The 18,639-nt window shown below is 40.9% G+C and overlaps 1 protein-coding gene across 1 annotated transcript in view; it reads right to left on the bottom strand.

Moving 5' to 3' along the window:
- Positions 1 to 41: 41 nt before the first annotated feature.
- The window catches only part of SMURF2 (SMAD specific E3 ubiquitin protein ligase 2), a 72,346-nt gene continuing 53,748 nt past the window's right edge, over positions 42 to 18,639 (bottom strand). Inside the window, exons 10-19 of the mRNA XM_080994517.1 lie at positions 18,409 to 18,567; positions 15,161 to 15,371; positions 14,044 to 14,147; positions 9,332 to 9,446; positions 8,049 to 8,227; positions 7,278 to 7,415; positions 6,732 to 6,852; positions 2,942 to 3,143; positions 1,860 to 1,935; positions 42 to 1,363 (exon numbers count right to left, since the gene is read on the bottom strand). Of these exons, the coding sequence (XP_080850643.1) occupies positions 1,264 to 1,363; positions 1,860 to 1,935; positions 2,942 to 3,143; positions 6,732 to 6,852; positions 7,278 to 7,415; positions 8,049 to 8,227; positions 9,332 to 9,446; positions 14,044 to 14,147; positions 15,161 to 15,371; positions 18,409 to 18,567 (1,405 nt within the window). The 3' untranslated portion in view covers positions 42 to 1,263. The remainder of the gene's footprint in view (positions 1,364 to 1,859; positions 1,936 to 2,941; positions 3,144 to 6,731; positions 6,853 to 7,277; positions 7,416 to 8,048; positions 8,228 to 9,331; positions 9,447 to 14,043; positions 14,148 to 15,160; positions 15,372 to 18,408; positions 18,568 to 18,639) is intronic.

Below are 18,639 nucleotides of genomic sequence, written 5' to 3' on the forward strand. Positions count from 1 at the left end.
ATATAATTCCTTGGATGACTGTCAATTAACAGTGCAATATATTTCATCTAAACGTGCCCCCTTTATTTTAACTATTTTGCATATATTTACCCTCAATGCAAAGATGATTTCTGGGGTGCTCCAGTCAGCTATTTATTGGAGCACATCACAAAATGTACAGAAGCTCTGCTTTTAAGTCCATTGCATCACTATTTTTTCCCTTAGTTGTAGCTAGCACAAACCCATATGCCACAAGCCATTTAAAATAAAGACGTTTTAACCTGATAATATTGTTTTGCAACAACTAATATACAATGCAGATTCACTGTATCGGAACAGAAAAACTTTGGTTGGTATGACATCCACAGAGAGTTTTGAAAAATGAACTGACGACCTGGCAGAAGGCTGTTGATATCATCAACATACATTTAGGAGTTTACAAAATGCAGCAAGTTCCATTTAAAATGGAAAGCAAATTAAAAAAAACTCAAGTATTGACTTTTTACAAAAACGCTCATTTTAAAAAATGCTAGATGCTTTAAAAAAGGGGGGTTTCCACGTTTACCACAAAGTACTGTACCAAATACAGTGCAAGTTAACTCTGACTAGGAGTCTGCTAAAGAAACTGGACAAGAGAAAAACAGGAGCCAAAACCTGTAATTCATGCTTGAGAAATATAAAAATCCTTATACAAGTAACATTGAAGTTTAACTCATAACAGAGAATTAAATCATTCACTATAAGAAAACACAGTTTGTACGTTAAGTGGCCTTAATTTAAAAGGGTTATGGTTTGCTTAGCCAATTATATGAAAAAATTAGAATAATCAAAATATTTTATTTAAAAAAATAGCAGGTATAGATGCTGTTCAGTATCACATGTTTACTTAAGTAGGCTAGAACGTGACTTGTACCGACAGCTATATCTTGGACCTGTCAGAATAGAAATCAGGTAAGCAAATAGATCAGATCACCTTTTACAAAAATAGTAGTCGTCTTTTTGAGAGAAGAATACTGCTGTTGAAAGGAAGGAAAAGTCAGCATTCTGTATATTCAAGATACTTGTTTTTAATAGCAGCTGAATGATTCCTTGGCAGGAGCCACAGGACATTTTCTTGAATGAAGAACTCCAAAAATTGTCCTTTCCCTCATATCGTCCTAAAGTAGAAAAGGGAGTGGGGGAAAAAAGTTTCCTATATTTCAAGCATTTAACTGTGTCATGGCTGAGGAGAGGATTTTCTGCTTGACGGAGTATAAATACAGTCCCAGGTAAGTCTGCAAATGTTCATTCCACAGCAAACCCACATGTTTCTTCAATGGCGGTTAGCAGCTTTTCATAGAGCTTCTCATAGCTTTCATAAGGAGGAATGTCTATTCGATTGAAGCTGCACGCAGAGAACAAAAGCTTTAATAGGCTTTCAATAATATATACACACTGAATTTAAGCTGAATGGCAGTAATAAGTAATATACTTCAAGCAGGCTGCTACAGTTAAAAGAACACAGTTCCTCCCCCACCGCTAACATTGTCTTCTAAATAGAACTATGCCCATGTTGATCCGTTTTGACAAAGAATTAAAAACACACATGGTGTTGTAAGTAATGAATGGATAAAGACTGCTGGAAAAAAACAGTTTCCCACAAAAACGTAGCACAGAGAATTTACTGATGACTAGGCTACGATGTGCAGAAAGAAAAATCATAAATGCTTATTTCTTTCTTCTAATGGTTTTGATGATATGTTAATTATATGCAGGTAGATTATTCATAGTAACCTATTTCTGAAGCTGGATTATTAATGAATTTCTTCTCTAATTAGTTGCAAATTCAATATTCTCCATGTAGAAAAGAATGAGCACAGTAATGCATCTATAAAGCTTACCAAGTGTGAGCTTTTGGCAGGTTATTTGTGCTAGCATCAATCTGGTGAATTGTGAATAGTCTTGGACCGGCAGCACCTGCAAATGGATCAGAAATTGGGCATTACTGTCCAGTACTTTGGAGCACAACCAAAACATGTAAAAGACTGGCCAGAGAAGCAAGCTTTGGAAGATGACAGACAGAAAGGCAGCATCCATGGAGTGTGACCTGTACATCTCCAATTTGATACGTGCCGATTTAAGGCTTTCTAGAACATATTAGAAAAGTGAATACTAGAAACCATATACCCCCAACCTTCCATTCCTTTCAGTAAGTGAAAACGATGGCTCTGATACACAGACACGCAAAGGGCTTTTGACTGCCCCTTACCATGTTACAAGAGCTCTAAGGCATAGCTGTCAACTTACAGATTTGAAAATAAGGGACCAGCAGCCTCGAAAATAAGGGATCAGCAGCCAAAATAAGGGACCAACAATTACTTTGATAAAATACATATTCTGTTGCGTGCAAATGGCTTTAGATACCTATTAGGTCCATAAATTACCATACAGCATATATTCAACACAAAAAAACAGCAACAATTTGTTGTTGACAAAGGACAGCTGGACATAGAAAGGGCCCCATTACCTTCAGTAGCTTATTTAAGGGACGTCATCAATAAGGGACAGCAGCGGGACATGGTGCTGGGATAAAGGACTGTCCCGCCAAATAAGGGACGCTTGACAGCTATGCTGTAAGGTAGGCTAACTTAAGAGGCCTTCTGAATTGAGTATCATGTGCTGCCAGGTCTTATAACAGCCAGAAAATCACACAGAGCCAGGAACAACAGTTATCAATATATTTATGATAAAATGTTGCAGTAGTTGGACTAGTAGATGCATTTGGAAAACCAGGGCATCGGGCATACCAAACAAAAACACACACAAGCCTACAGATTTAAGACTTTTGACGGAAAGTCAAAGCTATGCATTTCATAATGTACTCTGAATATATCACAAATGTTACAAAATTGAAAAAGCAGTAACTTGGGACTGTGGACAGCGATTCAAAAGAAATTTGCTTTTGTGCTTTTTTTTTTTTAACCTTGTAATGCTTTGAAACCCTGCAGAGGTACTCTGGATGACCCAGTCACAAACTGCAGTAATCGGGCTCTCCTTTCTTCATCAAAGAGCTCCACGGCTTTCCAAAACCACTTCACAATGTTGCTGTCTGGCGTGCAGTGTTTTAACCTGGTGTTTGCCTTCCAGTCATTAACATCTATCTTCCCAAGGCCACAAATGATGAGCTGTTCATAACGGTACAAATATCAGTCAGTGGAGGACTGCATGAAGTCAATACACCCCACCCCCACCCCCGCAAATCTGCTACAAATAGAAAGTTATCCCTCTAAATGACAAAACTTTTCTTGTTCTTTTCTTTTCTTAAAAAACTTTTGTTATATGAAATGTTGGCCAGTAGGAAATGACAAGTCAGTTTAAGCTTGCAAAGTACATAACCTTAGTTTTCTAAGTGGAATAGCAAACAATATAGTCAGCTTCATCTGTGCATTATAGAAGTCTTAGAAATAAGAAACAGATTTCACCAAAGGTGAGCAGCGAACAGATCCTGATCCACAGCAAGCCCTTGCTATCCAGCCCCCTTTTGGCTTATATGCAGGTTTCTTGGGCTGATTTTTCCTTCTCCCACACATTCTATTCCCCTACAACTTTCTAACCCGACAGCCATGGGGACTTCCGGGTTGGCGCCATCGCCGAATGGCGGACTCCCTCCGAGCTCCGGAGGGAGCCGGCTCGGCAGGGGCTGGGTCCTACCGCGCCGGCGACGCGGGGACCCTTAAAAACCACGGGCACGGGGCCCGTGGACATGGGGACTCGGCTGGTACCGTCAGCGCCCTCCCGACTCGTGAAGGAGCCTTTTTAAAGGCTACGGATCGGGTGCCTGGGAGTGGCGTGGTACTTTGAGTCTATCGCTTCCCCTGCCGAGTGCAGCCGCATGCCATTCGTCGGAGAGCGCTGGCTTCTTCCATTTGAAATTCGGACATTTAACAAAAACCCGTGAGTAATTGGGTAACCGGGTACAAAAGGAGGAAAAAAAAAGGAATTTTTTTTTTTTCGGATTCGGCACGAGCGGGGGGGATCTAAAAAGGAAGTCAGTCCCCTCCCTGATTGTAAACATGCTAAAACAAGGACTGAGAAACCAAGATCAATTCAGAAGTTTATTGCTGACTAAAAATACCAAATTCCACGATGGAATCATTACAAGAATTGTGCTGGAGGAGAGTCGAGGGTGAGAGGGAAAAGGCAACCCCCCCCCCGGGAACCGGGGCGATTCAGAGAACCTGGCGGAGAGAGATGGAGAGCTTGACAGCTGTCAAAGTAGCTGTCAAATCTTGAGAATATAAAGAGGACTTTGCTACAAGTACTTTGCTGGTTAATTTTGATACAATTGGATATAAATATGGATACAAAATGTCGGGTGGAAAAAGAAACAACAATTTGACTTTTGGATGAGAGGACACAAAGTTATTGCAATCCCTCTAGAGGGGTTTTGGGACATTACAAGCGGCGTATATGGAAAACTACTCTGGGATGTGTACTACTGGTCTTAGCTTCTGGGAAAGTAGCAAAACTGAAATATTTGTTTTGTCTACAGAGGTGACAACACAATAGAATCTTTCTATTTAAGTAAGCTCCTGAATAACAAACCTCTGTAGAGATACTAGATTTCAGAATAAGAATGGTTTTGCAGCTGAACAAGACAGAAACCTGAGAAAGTAAGAAACAAAAGAGTAAAGGACCAACTACGCCACGGCAAGAACAATGGGAGGAGTAACAATGATCAAGGGAAATTAAAGGCCTCGATTAGACTGGACTTTTGAAATTAAACATTATCAAAACAAGTAAATTTAAAGAAAACCGGCAAGATGAATTGAGAAAGTTTGGCTGTGGACTTGAGACCTCCAGGCCGACAACATACAGACTGATGGACATAGGGAATCTAAACCGGGGAAGGGAGGGGGAATTCTAGAATCCAAAGGCTATGTAATCAACTTCTGGAACCTTCTTCTATTTTCTATCTTTTAAATTTTTTTTTTATATATAACTTTGGTATTTTGATTTAACAAGTTTTGGAAAAAAAAAGAAAAGGGGGAATTCGTGGAAGGAAACGGGGTAGATTTTGGGGAAAAAAATCTTTGTTCTATTTTGTTAAAGGTGAGGAGTGATGTTAAGATTGTAATTTAAATTGGCTATTAGGCATAACATATTAGGTTAAATTGGGAATGAGAACTTGTGGAACCAACGTAGGGAAAGGGGAATACAGCCGGGAGGGGAAGGAGGGAGTCCCAGAAAGAAGGTTATGAAAATAAGGGTTTAAAATTGGTCTCTTTTCTTTCTTTTTTTTCTTTATCTTTTCTATCTTCTTTATTCTGTTATTATTGGAAATTTTAATGAATATGATTAAAAAAAAAAAAAAAATAACCCGACAGCCATGCATCTCCATCATCCCTTCCCGGAAAGAGGGTGGGAGGGGGTATTATAGTGTGCAACATTTAAAAGGGTTGAGATGAGTGGTTGGGAGCAAGGGCAGCAAAGGGAGAAAGGCAGCCTAGCCAAGAATAAGGTCTTCATGGGTTTTGTATAGGGGAAATGGGTGTATCCATGTGCCATTATCACCCCATCTCTCATGCACCGTGAATTCCCCTCCTGCCCCAACCAGGAGCAAAGCATATAAAAGTCTCATGTGTGTTTGCCTCTCTCACATGCCCTGCTTGGCTGGCACACATGCACAGGACAGTAAAAACAAGAGGTGTGGGTTTGTGCCTCTCTCCTGTCCGATTATTGTCTTCCGAAGCAACTACTCTATTCCGAACTTAAAAATGGAACGTGTAACGCTGGTGGTCAACAAAAGAGGTTTAAAGACTCCCTCAAGACAAATCTAAAAAAATGTAGTATAAACACCAACAACTGGAAAACCCTGGCCTGCGAGCGCTCCAGACGGAGAGCAGCCTTTACCAAAGGTGTCATGGACTTTTGAAGATGCTCAAACTCAGGACAAAAGGGAGGAATGAGCTAAGAACATGCTTGGCAAATCCTCACCGTGATCAACTCCTGCCCAGAAACCTATGTCCCCACTGTGGAAGGACGTGTGGATCCAGAATTGGCCTCCACAGTCACTTACAGACTCACTGTTAAGACCGTGTTCATGGAAGACAATCTTACTCGGCTATGAGTGATCGCCGAAGAAGAAGAGGGCAATGAAAGAGTTCCCATGGGTGTCTTGCATGTTCTGTGCTATATTCAGCAAATGGGACTAATAGTAGGGTGGTTCAGACACCCTCCCCAATATGTTCTCTACAGGAAACAGAATATGTTTATCTATGGTTACCAGAAAATACTTTCCTACAGAGGCACATTTTAGTTTCCAAGATATCCTTTGACTCACACTGCACAATTTAGGTTTTTTTCTGCCCAACCATTAAGAACTACAAAATTTTACTATTTCAACTTTTATCATCCAGCGCTTATTGTACAATATTAAGAATCTGTTTCTTAAAGGAATTGTAAAACACTCAAAATAATGCTAAGGGTAATAAAAAATAGCCCTCCAAAGTATGTGATGTATTCTATCAAAAATAGCATTTTAAAGTCATTAGCTAGCAAGACAAGAGTATTATTAAGAAGCCTGTCTACAAAATGTAAAGAAAAAAGGAATCCCAACCCTTTGGTGATTTGGTATGTTAACCATGGTTAAAATTACTGCAAACCCTCCATCCCTAGAAGCATTGGGGATCAACTTTGCATACGCAAAATTTAAGAAGAATGCTTTTTTTCTTGTTACACTTGATGACCTAGCATATCATTAATGTACTGACCTCTAGCTCCTTCTCATCAAATGTCTTCAGCAGATGTTGTGGGATTACTTCATTAAATCCCTTCTGCAGAGCCAGAAACTGAGCTTCAATCCCTCGTAAAAATCGCCAGTTTACATAAAGCCTGCAATAAATTACAAGTCCTATTTGCAAAGGAGTGTCTTCCCACTCAACAACTTAGATGCTTGATCCCAAGCTGCAAACATTACTACAAATTTTCAACCAAGCATCTACATAGACAGGCTAGAGGCCGTGCAAATGTTGTTGGAATAGTTGGACTAAAACTCCCATCAACCCCAGCCAGCGTAGTCAGAGATGAAGGGAGTTATAGTTCAGCAACATCTGTAGGGCCAAAGTTAAGCAGCCATTAACATGACAAAGTCACTCTATTAATTTAAGCATAGCATATTACCCTCTGCACAGAGCACTGTAACAGAAACCTTTTGGGGTTTTTTAAGACTATGCCTGGCGTGCTCTGGTCCATGGGGTCACGAAGAGTCGGACACGGCTAAACGATTAAGCAACGACAAAGACTATAGTTTTTGATACCTGACGTATTCCTTTTTACTCTCCTCTGTGACAGGAATGCTTTTGCCATTAGGTTTCAGTTCATGTTGTATAATTTCACCGTATGCATTATGTTCCACACAAAATGTATGGTCCAAGACTCCGGTAGTATCATTCTCACTGAAGTAGAGAAAGCAAAATTATATGAATTCTAAACGTCTCAGGCATACCTAACCGTACATCCTATAGCCTGCCGTTAAAAAATAAATAAATAAATAAATAATTTGCTTATACTGCCTCTAAGAATCCAATACTCTGGAGGGTGGGTGGGTGATGTATTCTTTAACATGAAAGTACCCCAAAATTGTTTTATTCCATGATAAAAATCACCTCTGATTACAAAGCTTGTGGAATGCTCAGAAGTAACAAGGGAGGACAGACCCTACGTGTCAGCACAAGACTAAGAAGGCCATTCTATAGAAAACTATGGCCAATTGTAGCCTATATTGTGGTTCCCTAGCCAGTCCTATGCAAAATACACACACATACCTCAAGTCACCCCATCCTGGCTCAGATTGCCTAAAGCTGGCAGGCTTCCCCAATGGGGCTACCAAATGTGTCACGTTACATCTGTCCCAGTCTTTCTAATAATGATTTGGATTAGAAGACTTAAGTTCCCATGGCTCAGCTATAGTTGTTGGGGTTTTTTTAGCAAAAATTATATTCATAGCCTGCCCATTTATAGCAAATGAATTAAAGCAGGATACAACCATTATAAATGATAAGCATCATTTCAAAGAGATCAGTACATACAGTATCCATACTAAGCTGTTGTGAAGATCTGGGTCAACCAATTCCATGTCATCCAACGTAATTGGCTTTCCTAGCAACTGCTTGTAAAAAGGCAATGTGAAGCCCCCATCAATATAATGTCCGTGAAACACAGCCATCCCCATGATCCGTCCAACAAAATGGAAGTAGGATAAGTGTTCCTAGAATTGAAGGAAAAAATGTACTCATGTCGGGGTTCTTGGCTTGATTCCAAAACTGATGAAGCATTCAGATTTTTCAACAAGAACATTTTCTTTAGTATGTGCAGTGGGTATGAGTTACTCGTGCATAAACTGGTGCCGCTCTAGGCTAATTAGCCTTGTTAAACCTTTCTGACTGCACAGCCCTTTCTCATTGTGGCTGCCTCAGTCGCTGGCAGAATCCGTCAGTGGGCGTTTCTTGAACCTCTTCCAACATAAAAGTTGTTTGACACCCAGTCTCCTCCTCCTCTCACTGCGCGGGAGTCTTCTGCGCAGGGAGGGCGTGGGTAGCGGAGGACCTGTGCCCTCCTCACTGAGGTCCAGTGAAGAGTCCTGGAGCCCTCTCTCCGATTCCCCCATCTGCCCCCCTTTATCCCTGGTGTTGCGCTGATTTGTTTCCCCCTCTACTGAGCTGTTTCTCCCCCTGCTGCTGGGTCCTTCGCCGGCATCATCTAGGAGCCTCCCCTTCGCCTCTCGCTCCGATGTCAGTTCCCTGACAGTATGCAATAAGATTTACTTAAAAGTTACAATGAAGAGTCCGAAAAATAAAATAAAAAGCTTTAAAATATGTTAATGTGCCTGCTTCACTTCCATCAAGACTATCTGTCTATCTATCTATCTATCTATCTATCTATCTATCTATCTATCTGAGACTGTACAGCCCCTTTTGCAGGATTTGTTGTGCTGCATCACAATACTGGCTTGTGAGCAAAGGTGCAGCCCCTAGTGTTGTATAAACTTCCACTTTCACTTGAAAACACTTCCTCTAAACAGCTATTCTTAGGATTACAACACTTCCTCTTATATTTGACCTCAAAGTTTCCTGCTACAACTTAACACCTTTATTTCTTGTCTAAGGTTTAACAAACCTGCAGCATTCATTAATTTTCATGATTATACCCTGCACTTCAAAGCAAAAACAAAAAGGGAACTCCCAAAGCAGTTTCTATCTGTTCTAAAAAAGAAGTTGAACGTCACTAAAGTAATTCAGATTTGCATAAAGCTAGCACACCAAAACTATTAAAAAGGAACTGCTGGCCACAAACATGGGGTACATTTCCATACCGGGTTAACAGCAGAATCTGGGTTTATCTGTAGTGTATAGATGTCATCACGCGAATACTGGAAGAGGCCATAATACGGATTCAGCATTTCATGGGAGAGCAAATAGAGCCATTCCCTGAAGAAAAGAAAACATTTTAAGGGTCAAACACTGTTAAACTGATGCAGAAAAACACTGGTTTTCAGTGATAAATAATTTCTTAATCAATGACAACAGAATGTGGTAATGGGAAAAGCATTTATTCACAACTGTCTCATAAGCACATTTTCAGAATTTCTTGTTTCAATTTCTCTCAACTATTTCTCTCAACGTCTTGCTGACGTGTCCAATCTCTTTAGCTGCATATGTCAAAAGCTGTGTGCTGTATAACTGCACTAGCTATGCACAGTAATCGGTTGTGTGCCCTTTATTAACAGGATGTTGAAGATGGGCTTGAATTGGGGGGGGGGGGATTTGAGGGGGCAAAAAGAAAGGAAGCAACTATTTCCGTACCTTGCACCAGAATAAAAAGATGTAAAGCAAAGAAGCACACAGGGAAGGAAGCAGTGACAAAGAAAAACTTATATAGAACGTGACTTACCCTCCAATAGGGTTGCCATATTTCAAAAAGTAAAAACCAGGACATCCCCAGAATTGTTGAGCTTGCTTTTTTGAAAGGAAACCCCAAAGTTGTGGAGCTTTTTTTTTTTTTTAGACAAACCCCAAAGTTTGGCATGATGGTAACTAGAGCCCCTGTTTTGCATGCAAAAGTTTTCTAGTTCGATCCCAAGTGTCTCTGGTGACTGGAGAGCCCTGGTCCAAAACCCTGGAGAGCTACTGCCTATCTGTGTAGACCAGTGGTAGTAGGATTGCCATATTTCAAAAAGTAAAAACCAGGACACCCTGGAAGTTGTTGAGCTTTTATTTTTTTAAAAAAATTAAAAGAAAAAACGCCAAGATACCCACGATTTCTCGACTGACTTGCCTAAGATCCAGGACAAAGCGACACATTTTGGGAACCACCACCCCCGGAGGCATCAATTCCGCCTTTGAAATCCCGGGAAAATGTCCAGACATATGGGGGACCAACCCTCCAATGTTCCTGAGATGAAAATCGGGACGCGTGTCTTTTGGAGCTGTTCCCACGCAAGCCGGAACACAGTGCCAAAAGACACATGCCTTTGTGTGCCATGCCACTGCACGAGTCAGCTGGCCGCCTCCCCTGCCGCAGCCACTACCTGGCAGTTGCTTGCTCCCTTACCTCTCTGCTCGCTTCCTCCGCCTGCGCGACGCCTCAGGCCGCCGTGACAGTGGCGGCAGCAGAGGGGCCAACAAGAGGGTTGCGCACATCCACTCCAGCAGGGCTAGGCCTGAGAAGGCAGTAAGAGGTCCAGGTGTGCCACACCACACCTTAGCTTGCTTCCTACTACAGTGGTACCTTGGGTTAAGAACTTAATTCGTTCTGGAAGTCCATTCTTAACCTGAAACTGTTCTTAACCTGAGGTACCACTTTAGCTAATGGGGCTTCCCGCTGCCGCCGCTGCGCAATTTCTGTTCTCATCCTGAAGCAAAGTTCTTAACCCAAGGTACTATTTCTGGGTTAGCAGAGTCTGTAACCTGAAGCGTATGTAACCCGAGGTACCACTGTATAAGATACCCTTGCAGGACCACGGCAATTGCAAGCGCTGGTTCATCCTCCTCCCTGAGCTCCGTGGTGGCGCTGGAGGGGGAAAATGGGACATCCCAGAATCAAATCAGAAGCCAGGGGGGCTTCTGAAATTCCAGGAATGTGCCAGGGGAATCGGGACACTTGAAGGTTATGGCATGATTCAAGCAGGGGTGAAAAGACAATCTTTTTTAGATAAAGGGAGCCATTGTTGTCTTTCATTTATTAACAAAACACACAGATTTGCAAATGTACAAGAAGGAAAAAGAATTAAAAATATGTAAAGAAAGCTTTAAAGATCATTGTTCCAATCATAAACAATGTTGGAGTATCTATATATTGTTAAATGTGAAACTTAAGAGCTTAATTGACATTCTAATTCAGTTCTTTTGGAAGACTTTAAATTAACTGAATACAGACCTTCTACTGTTTCAGCATAGTGTGAATATGACTCTGATTGTGATATATATATGTATATATATATTTTTTAAAATGTCCAGTAGCACCTTAGAGACCAACTAAGTTTGTTCTAGGTATAAGCTTTTATGTGCATGCACACTTCTTCAGATGCCTTCTTCAGATTGTGATAGTCACACTGAATGCAGTTTAATGCACTGTACTGAACAGATATTAACAGTATGCTGAAATATACCCATTACCTGAAGGACTATTACTTTAAAAGCTTAAAATTTAAAGTGCTAAATAAATTTGCTCCAGTTGGTAAATATTGGTATAGCTAACAGCAAAAAAATTCACAGAATTTCACAGCGCTTCTGAGATTTACTTTCCTGGCATGGGTCACTAAAGCTCACTGCCAACAGGCCAGCTTATGCCAAATGGAATTGATGGCAGACTCCTCAGATCACCCGAGAGAACACTCCTCTGCTTCTGGTCTTTGGAATTGATAAGTAACTGAACTACCAGCATTTGTTCAACTATTAGGTGTCCATAATGAAAGCTGGAGGTAAATGCAGGTGCTTTGGAATTTAAGGAGAGGGAGGCTCATATCCTGCGGCCTGCCAGTGGAGTTAGGGGGAGAAAAGAGAGAAAAGGCCCACTGGTGATGTTACAAGAAACCCAATAAAAACATCTGCTGGGGACCCCTGAGCAGCAAAGTTGAGGGCAGATATTGAAGAATAAAAACTACCCCTGAGTGGCAGTCTTAACATATCTGGATGTAAAAAAAAAGAATTCCGTTCAAAGAATGTGATAAGAAATGCACCTGAAATCTGAAATTAATTGCCAACCTTCATCCCTGTTACCCTACATGCTTTGAGGCAGTTTTGGGCAAACCATTCCCACCTGCCCTAAACCAGACATCAGGCGTGGGGCTGAGAAGGGAAGGCCTTGGCTGGAGAGGGCTTTCTGGGCACTGAAAAGGAATGGTCTGTGAAGGAATAGAATTTTATGTCATTTTGTGGTGGGCTTCTGGTTGGAAAACTTGGGCTGCAAAATGGTTACTTTTGGCTTTAAAGAGTTTTGTGCATATGGGAATCAAAAGTTCAAGGAGAGTTAAAAGTGCCAATGGGTATCTTGCTCACATCTGCACAGAAGGGTCAAAGATTTATCCTGTCAATTAAGGGGAACAGAAACACAACTGAAACACTCCTCTCCCTCCTGATTCGCTAACACATTTGGGGGAGAAGTGAAAATATTGTGCGTAAGTCAAGCTAGGAAACAACCCAGTTGGTCAAAAGGTTGCGGAGTCGGAAACTTCAAGAGCGGGAGTTGAGAAGCTGCAAGTGAGAAAACGGCCGAAACCATGAAAAATGTTAAGAGAGCAGAGTTGGATACTGCAGGAGAGAACTACGAAGGGATGCAGAAGCTCAATTAAGGGATGCAAATTGATGAGTATTGGCTTAGTTAGGGAAACATTATAGAAGAGGTATAGCAGGATGCATATGTTTGATCTTATGGATAGCTATTCAAACTGTAGAAATAGTTCCCTCCTACTAAAGACATCCACTTGGTGGCAGTGGTGAAGAAAAAGGAGGGGTTGGTGCTTGGCTGATTTGCTTCCCTTCCCTCTCATGTTCCAGGCTGTAGCTTGTGCTCTTTCCCACAGTCCCTTTTGTGAACAGAAAAGCCACAGCACACTAAAAACACTCCACATAATATTGTTTCACAATCAGAGGTCAGAGCCTACTTGCATTGCTGATTCTGAAAATGTAGTGTTGCACTCCCCAGCCCTATTCTGTTACTTGGAATTACGGCAACTTAATGTTTAGTCCAAACACACGGCAGAAAAGATCTCATGGTATGCAGCAAGCAGGGAAAGGTCATTCCCATTTCCTTGTTGGTTTGAAGCCTACACGAACCTTCCTTCTTGAAAGAAATTATTAACACAGAATGCAATTCTTAACATTGCAAACCTTTAAAAAAATTTTTTTTTAATTGCAAACTTTCTGTTCTCTAATCTATACTAACTAGATGGGAAAAAAATCACAACATATTGGAGCCAAGATTCCATTCCGGGAGTGGAAGAAGACCACCATTCACAGAACAGTTTTATCCAGCCTGTTACCTTGAAACGGATATGCTCAACAGAGTTGACAAAGCTCTAACATAATCCGTTAAACCCTTACATACAACAATTGATTTCCCTATTATTAATCATATTTTACCTTTTGTAGTATGTTGAGTGTTGGCAGATAACATGCCTTGAGTATGTAAGACTCCTTGACATCTCAAGGTCAGTAGGACCACAAATTACTTCTGACCATAGAGAGGTTCTTCTGAGAGTAAGAAAAATTGTGGCTTATTTTCTAAGAGTAAATATATACTAATGCATTCATTCAGTATAAGATGGCAATCAAAATAAGGGGTGGGCTTTGAATACAGGCTACTGCTAGAGATGAATAAACTTGAGATGAATAGCCATGAGATAGGGGGTGGGGAGAGAACCAGCATAACTGTTTTTCCCTCTCCCCAGACTTGCCATATATTACAGAGCTCTGCTGTTGTCAGTGCCTTCACATCAATCTCCAAGTATCAGAATTTATTTCAACAGCAACTCTGGATGCTGCTTGATCCTGGTTTAGGAGACAGACCTAAGGCATTGTTATTTACCTGGCAACTCCTCCATAGTCAAGGCCTTCTTCCCCACGAAATTTTATCATTAATCTCTTCCACAGGTCTTTGGGCCTCATCTTCATGACTTGTCTGTAAGACTCCTGGAATTACACCAGATAATACATTTATCAATATTATCATAGTCCTTACTCTGATGTTCCTCTGCTCAAGATCCTAAAGAAAGAACAAATCAGAGTATCCAAAACTTACAGCAGGTGGCATCATAATATATAAGCAGGCATGTGAGGATCTTTTGTCACTGCCACATGCACTTAAAAATGCCTTTTAACCTGCAGGGGTATATTGCCCATTTTCTTGCGCAGCTTACATGAATTGCTAATGTTTTGAGATTATTCTGGGTGTAGTTCTCCGGACGTGAAAAGTAGTTTGGCATAATACATTTGGGGTGAGAAGGTTTTCACAATCCCTGCTGAATGAGAGCACAAGAAGCAATCCTGGTCCAACATGGCTGGACGTTAATTCCTTACAGCCACAAGAAAAGGGGGCAGTTCATACATCAATGCACTGAAACCCGTTTGCGCAGCCCGATTCTATGCCTGTAAAATTCAGGCACTTGCTTTATATCATGGGTAGGCAAACTCAGGCCCAGGATCTGACCCAATCGCCTTCTAAATCTGGCCCACAGACGGTCTGGTAATCAGCATGTTTTTACATGAGTAGAATGTGTGCTTTTATTTAAAATGCATCTCTGGGTTATTTGTGGGGCATAGGAATTCGTTCATCCCCCCAAAAAAATATATAGTCTGGCCCCCCACAAGGTCTGAGGGACAGTGGACTAGCCCCCTGCTGGAAAAGTTTGCTGACCCCTGCTTTAAATTATAGATTGTGCTTCCAAGAAAGCATGTATAGGACTGAAGCTTAGATTCAGTAAAATGATGCCTGACGATACATGTAGGATATACACAACGAATTAAGATTCAGCCTCCTCACTTTATCACATTGCTCACCATGAAATCTCAAAAAATGTGCTGTAGTTCAGATGTTTCCACATAATCTTTGTCCATTTACATTGCCAAAAAAAGCAAGAACCATCCCGGCGGCAGGATGTTCCCCCGCATTATTTAACACCTAAGATAACTCTACCGAAAGTTACCTCAAAAATTTCTTCCCTGGAGACTTCTATCCGGCAGTGTCCAGCTTGGGGCTGCTGCTGGGATAGCTCCTGTCTCAGAATCTTGAGTTTCTGCACAAGGTCCCGCTTATACCTGGGCACAGTCAGGCACTCGGCCTCATCTGGAAGCTGGCAAAGCGAGACTACCTGCTGCTGCTGCTGCTGCTGTTGATCCTTAAGTTGGTTCTGACGACTGAAAAGAATGGCAGCTGCTGTCAGTAATTCAAAACTTCCCATTATTCCCCCCCCCCACAACAAATTAATATGCCTTTCAACCAACATTCTGAGGCAAGTGTAACAATGGTTTCTATGCGAGTGCCCTGCTTTTCCACTAATGTTTCCTAAAGGAGACTAAGAACATATCCATCTGCCTGTCCTGATCGTTTTCAACCAGCTTTGAGGGGTTTTGAACATTTCTGCTAAGCAGATTGCAGCACCATATTGACAACCCGCTGCTCAAAAGCTCTTTCATATTTGTTTTGCATGCTTTATCGATGTTCATGTGAATGTTCAGGGTTAGTTCGAGGCACAGTCAATTTAAATTTGATACAACCTTACATTTTAAAGAAGAATTCGCTTACAAAAACGCTTGTACAGAACATTTGACAAAGATTGTTACCTGGGCTAGTCGGGACCACAGGATTGTAAGCGGATTGGTAAGGTGAGAAGGGAAACAGATTGACATGCACTCAACAGACACAAAGACATGACTATTTTTTATTAGCTATTCTAAAAAATGTATTGAAATGAAGTTCAGGTTGCAACTGGGGAAGGGGGGGAAACCTTTATAAAAAATATTTTCTACGTGAATGTTCCTGGAGATTTGTCATGCCAAATTTTGCTGCACAGTATGTTCTGCGCAGGGAAAGGAGCGTTGAAGTGGCTGCAAGGAAGGCAATCTCCAGGTTAAATGGTTCAGCTTAATCTGCAGTTCTGCAAAATTCTTCAACTCAGAAACATGTCAGGGCTGCATGTAAACTCAGAACAGCGGGCCTTGGTATCCTTACTGAAAGTAAAAGTAGCTATGTTGCCTACAAGAAAAGTTGAAAAAGCCATATTAGCGCAACAAAATCTTTGGGGGGGGGAACCATTGTGTGTTCCTTTTTCCCAGCAGCCCTGAGATCTGCATAGAACTTAACTGTGATTCGTTGTGACATGCAAATGAAGCTCTTGTTAACGGTTTACTGGGAATGCCCAGGTTGCCCAGGTGTGAGTGTGGGAAGTGAACCTCAACTCCTTGCTTAACATTATGTCCAAACCAGGGATTGCAATTTGTTCCGCTCCAAAATAAACTGCAACTGGTAAGACAAAGTTGGTTCTTGGGGCTTGGCTAATTGGTCCACATTCACCATGAAGATCTGTTTCCAGCTATGCCCTTGGGTTGGGGTACAGTGGGATTGACTTACACTTGCCATGATAACGAGTCATGCCTTTTGCTCAGTTATCCATCCGTCTGCCTGGACAGCAGACCCTGAAAGCACTCAGTATGTCAGCAACAAATTATTTACACCCAGTCCATTTTATGCTGAATAATTTAAAAATTGCCTTTTTTTTTCCTTTTCTTTTCTTTTCACACTGACCTCTGAAGTTTCTGTTCTTCCACTGCACAATTCTTAAATTTAGAGCTCCCTAAATTTAACACTACATACTAAACTTACGTACTTTGAGGTTGGACAGGCAACTGAAGCCATGTATAACTTCACTGAGACAGGTACATTTGTTTTTTTAACTAATCTAAAGCTTTGGATATATCGAAACCACAAAAATTATCTCCTCTTTAGTGAAAAGAAGGGAGAAATCATCTTCACATATCTCGCCTTACTGTAGCAGACAGTAACACACACTGGAGAAAATTTATCAGACTGAGGTCTTTGCTGATGACACTATTGGACTATTGGTTGGATTTCTGAAATCCTTTCATAATGAAAGACAGATGTATGAATGAAAAAGCTTAAATGTTGTAGCAATAGGCTGAGAAGTGCAAAAAAGATCTGTGATTTTACAGCTTGAGGTTTATCCTACTGAAAGACAACCTGAAGGTTGTCACAGCTATCTTGGAAATCTATAAGGATCACAATTTTATAGATGTCAATTGGTTACTGCTAGGAAACTGAAAATTAAAAACAACAAATGCAAATTACTATCTTAGAATAGTAATATATATTTTTTTAAATTACATCCTTCTTCAGTAGGTAACTACAGACTCCTCAAATATCACACGTTATATTTGAATTCGCTTGACATTCTAGCCAAGAGATGACCACAGCCCTGAGATTTTAATTAACTAATGTTTACTCAGAGTAGACCCATTAAAACCAGTGGGCCTAAGTTAGTCGTGGTCATTAATTTTAATGGGTCTGAGTAAAATCCCCACCCCCCGAAATTTCCAAACAGATTTGATTCTGTAAGAAATAGCTTCCAAAACTATGTGCATATTTGCACATAAGGTACACTAAGCGTTTTCAGATATACTGAAGACAATTTAACTTTTACTTTTTTACCTTCCACAGCCTCCCTTCCTATAAAAAAGTGGTTCCAGAGTCTCATCACTAGTCTAGCTCTGCGGATTCTTATGCCCAGTCACATTCTAACCCAGCTTTTGTGGAGTATTTACTTAATGCTATGCAGGTGTTTCCCAAAATAGCATTTAAAAGGTGTTAAAGCGAAGAACAATGAAATAAAATTCCAGGAGTGTCTGAACAAACGGATCGTTCTGTCTAGACAATGGCAATTTTGATTTATATAGTCTCTTCTGCTTTTGGAAACATGGCTAACAGAGTAAAGCAAGGAAGGCATTAAATGCAGAAGTGAATGGAAAGAAGAGCTCAGATGGTGACGAAAAAGCCATTTTATTGCCCTATGCGTTTCAGATTAAAACTCTTCCTCAAGGGCAACTGAATCAGTTCTTTCAAAGTGAAACCAAAAAATCTTGCTGCCAAGAATATTTCAAAGGACTTATTTTGTATTGGTTTAAAATATTAAAGGCAGACAATGCAGATCACTAAGCTTCTGCAATACCTTGTTGTGTAATTATTCTTCCACATACTCCCTCAATAATATATATTTCAGATTGCTTCTCCCCAGGACTACAAAGTCTCAAGAGATCTTAAGTCAACACAAAGGAGTTATATAACCCAAGGTGGCAGAATCAACCTATTGCACATTCCCAGAGAACCACTTTCATGCTCCAAAACATTAATCTGCATGTGCTGGTGACATCATGAACTCACTTTAGAACCAGGTGCAAGTTAGCCGATAGCCGTGGATCTGTGAATTGCGTTGTTCTGTTGTTATGGTCAACAAAATAAACTCTGCCTGTTGCTGTATTCCGGATCTCCCATCCAGGAGGCAAAGGACCAAGCTCTTCACAATTGATGTTGCTAAGATCCCTGCAAAAACAAACATAAAAATGAGAGAGAGAGAAAAAACCCTCAGTATTTGACCTCTGAGCCAAACCAGTG

Source organism: Podarcis pityusensis, assembly GCF_964106645.2.
Source record: "Podarcis pityusensis genome assembly, chromosome: 2".
Taxonomy (NCBI): domain Eukaryota; kingdom Metazoa; phylum Chordata; class Lepidosauria; order Squamata; family Lacertidae; genus Podarcis; species Podarcis pityusensis.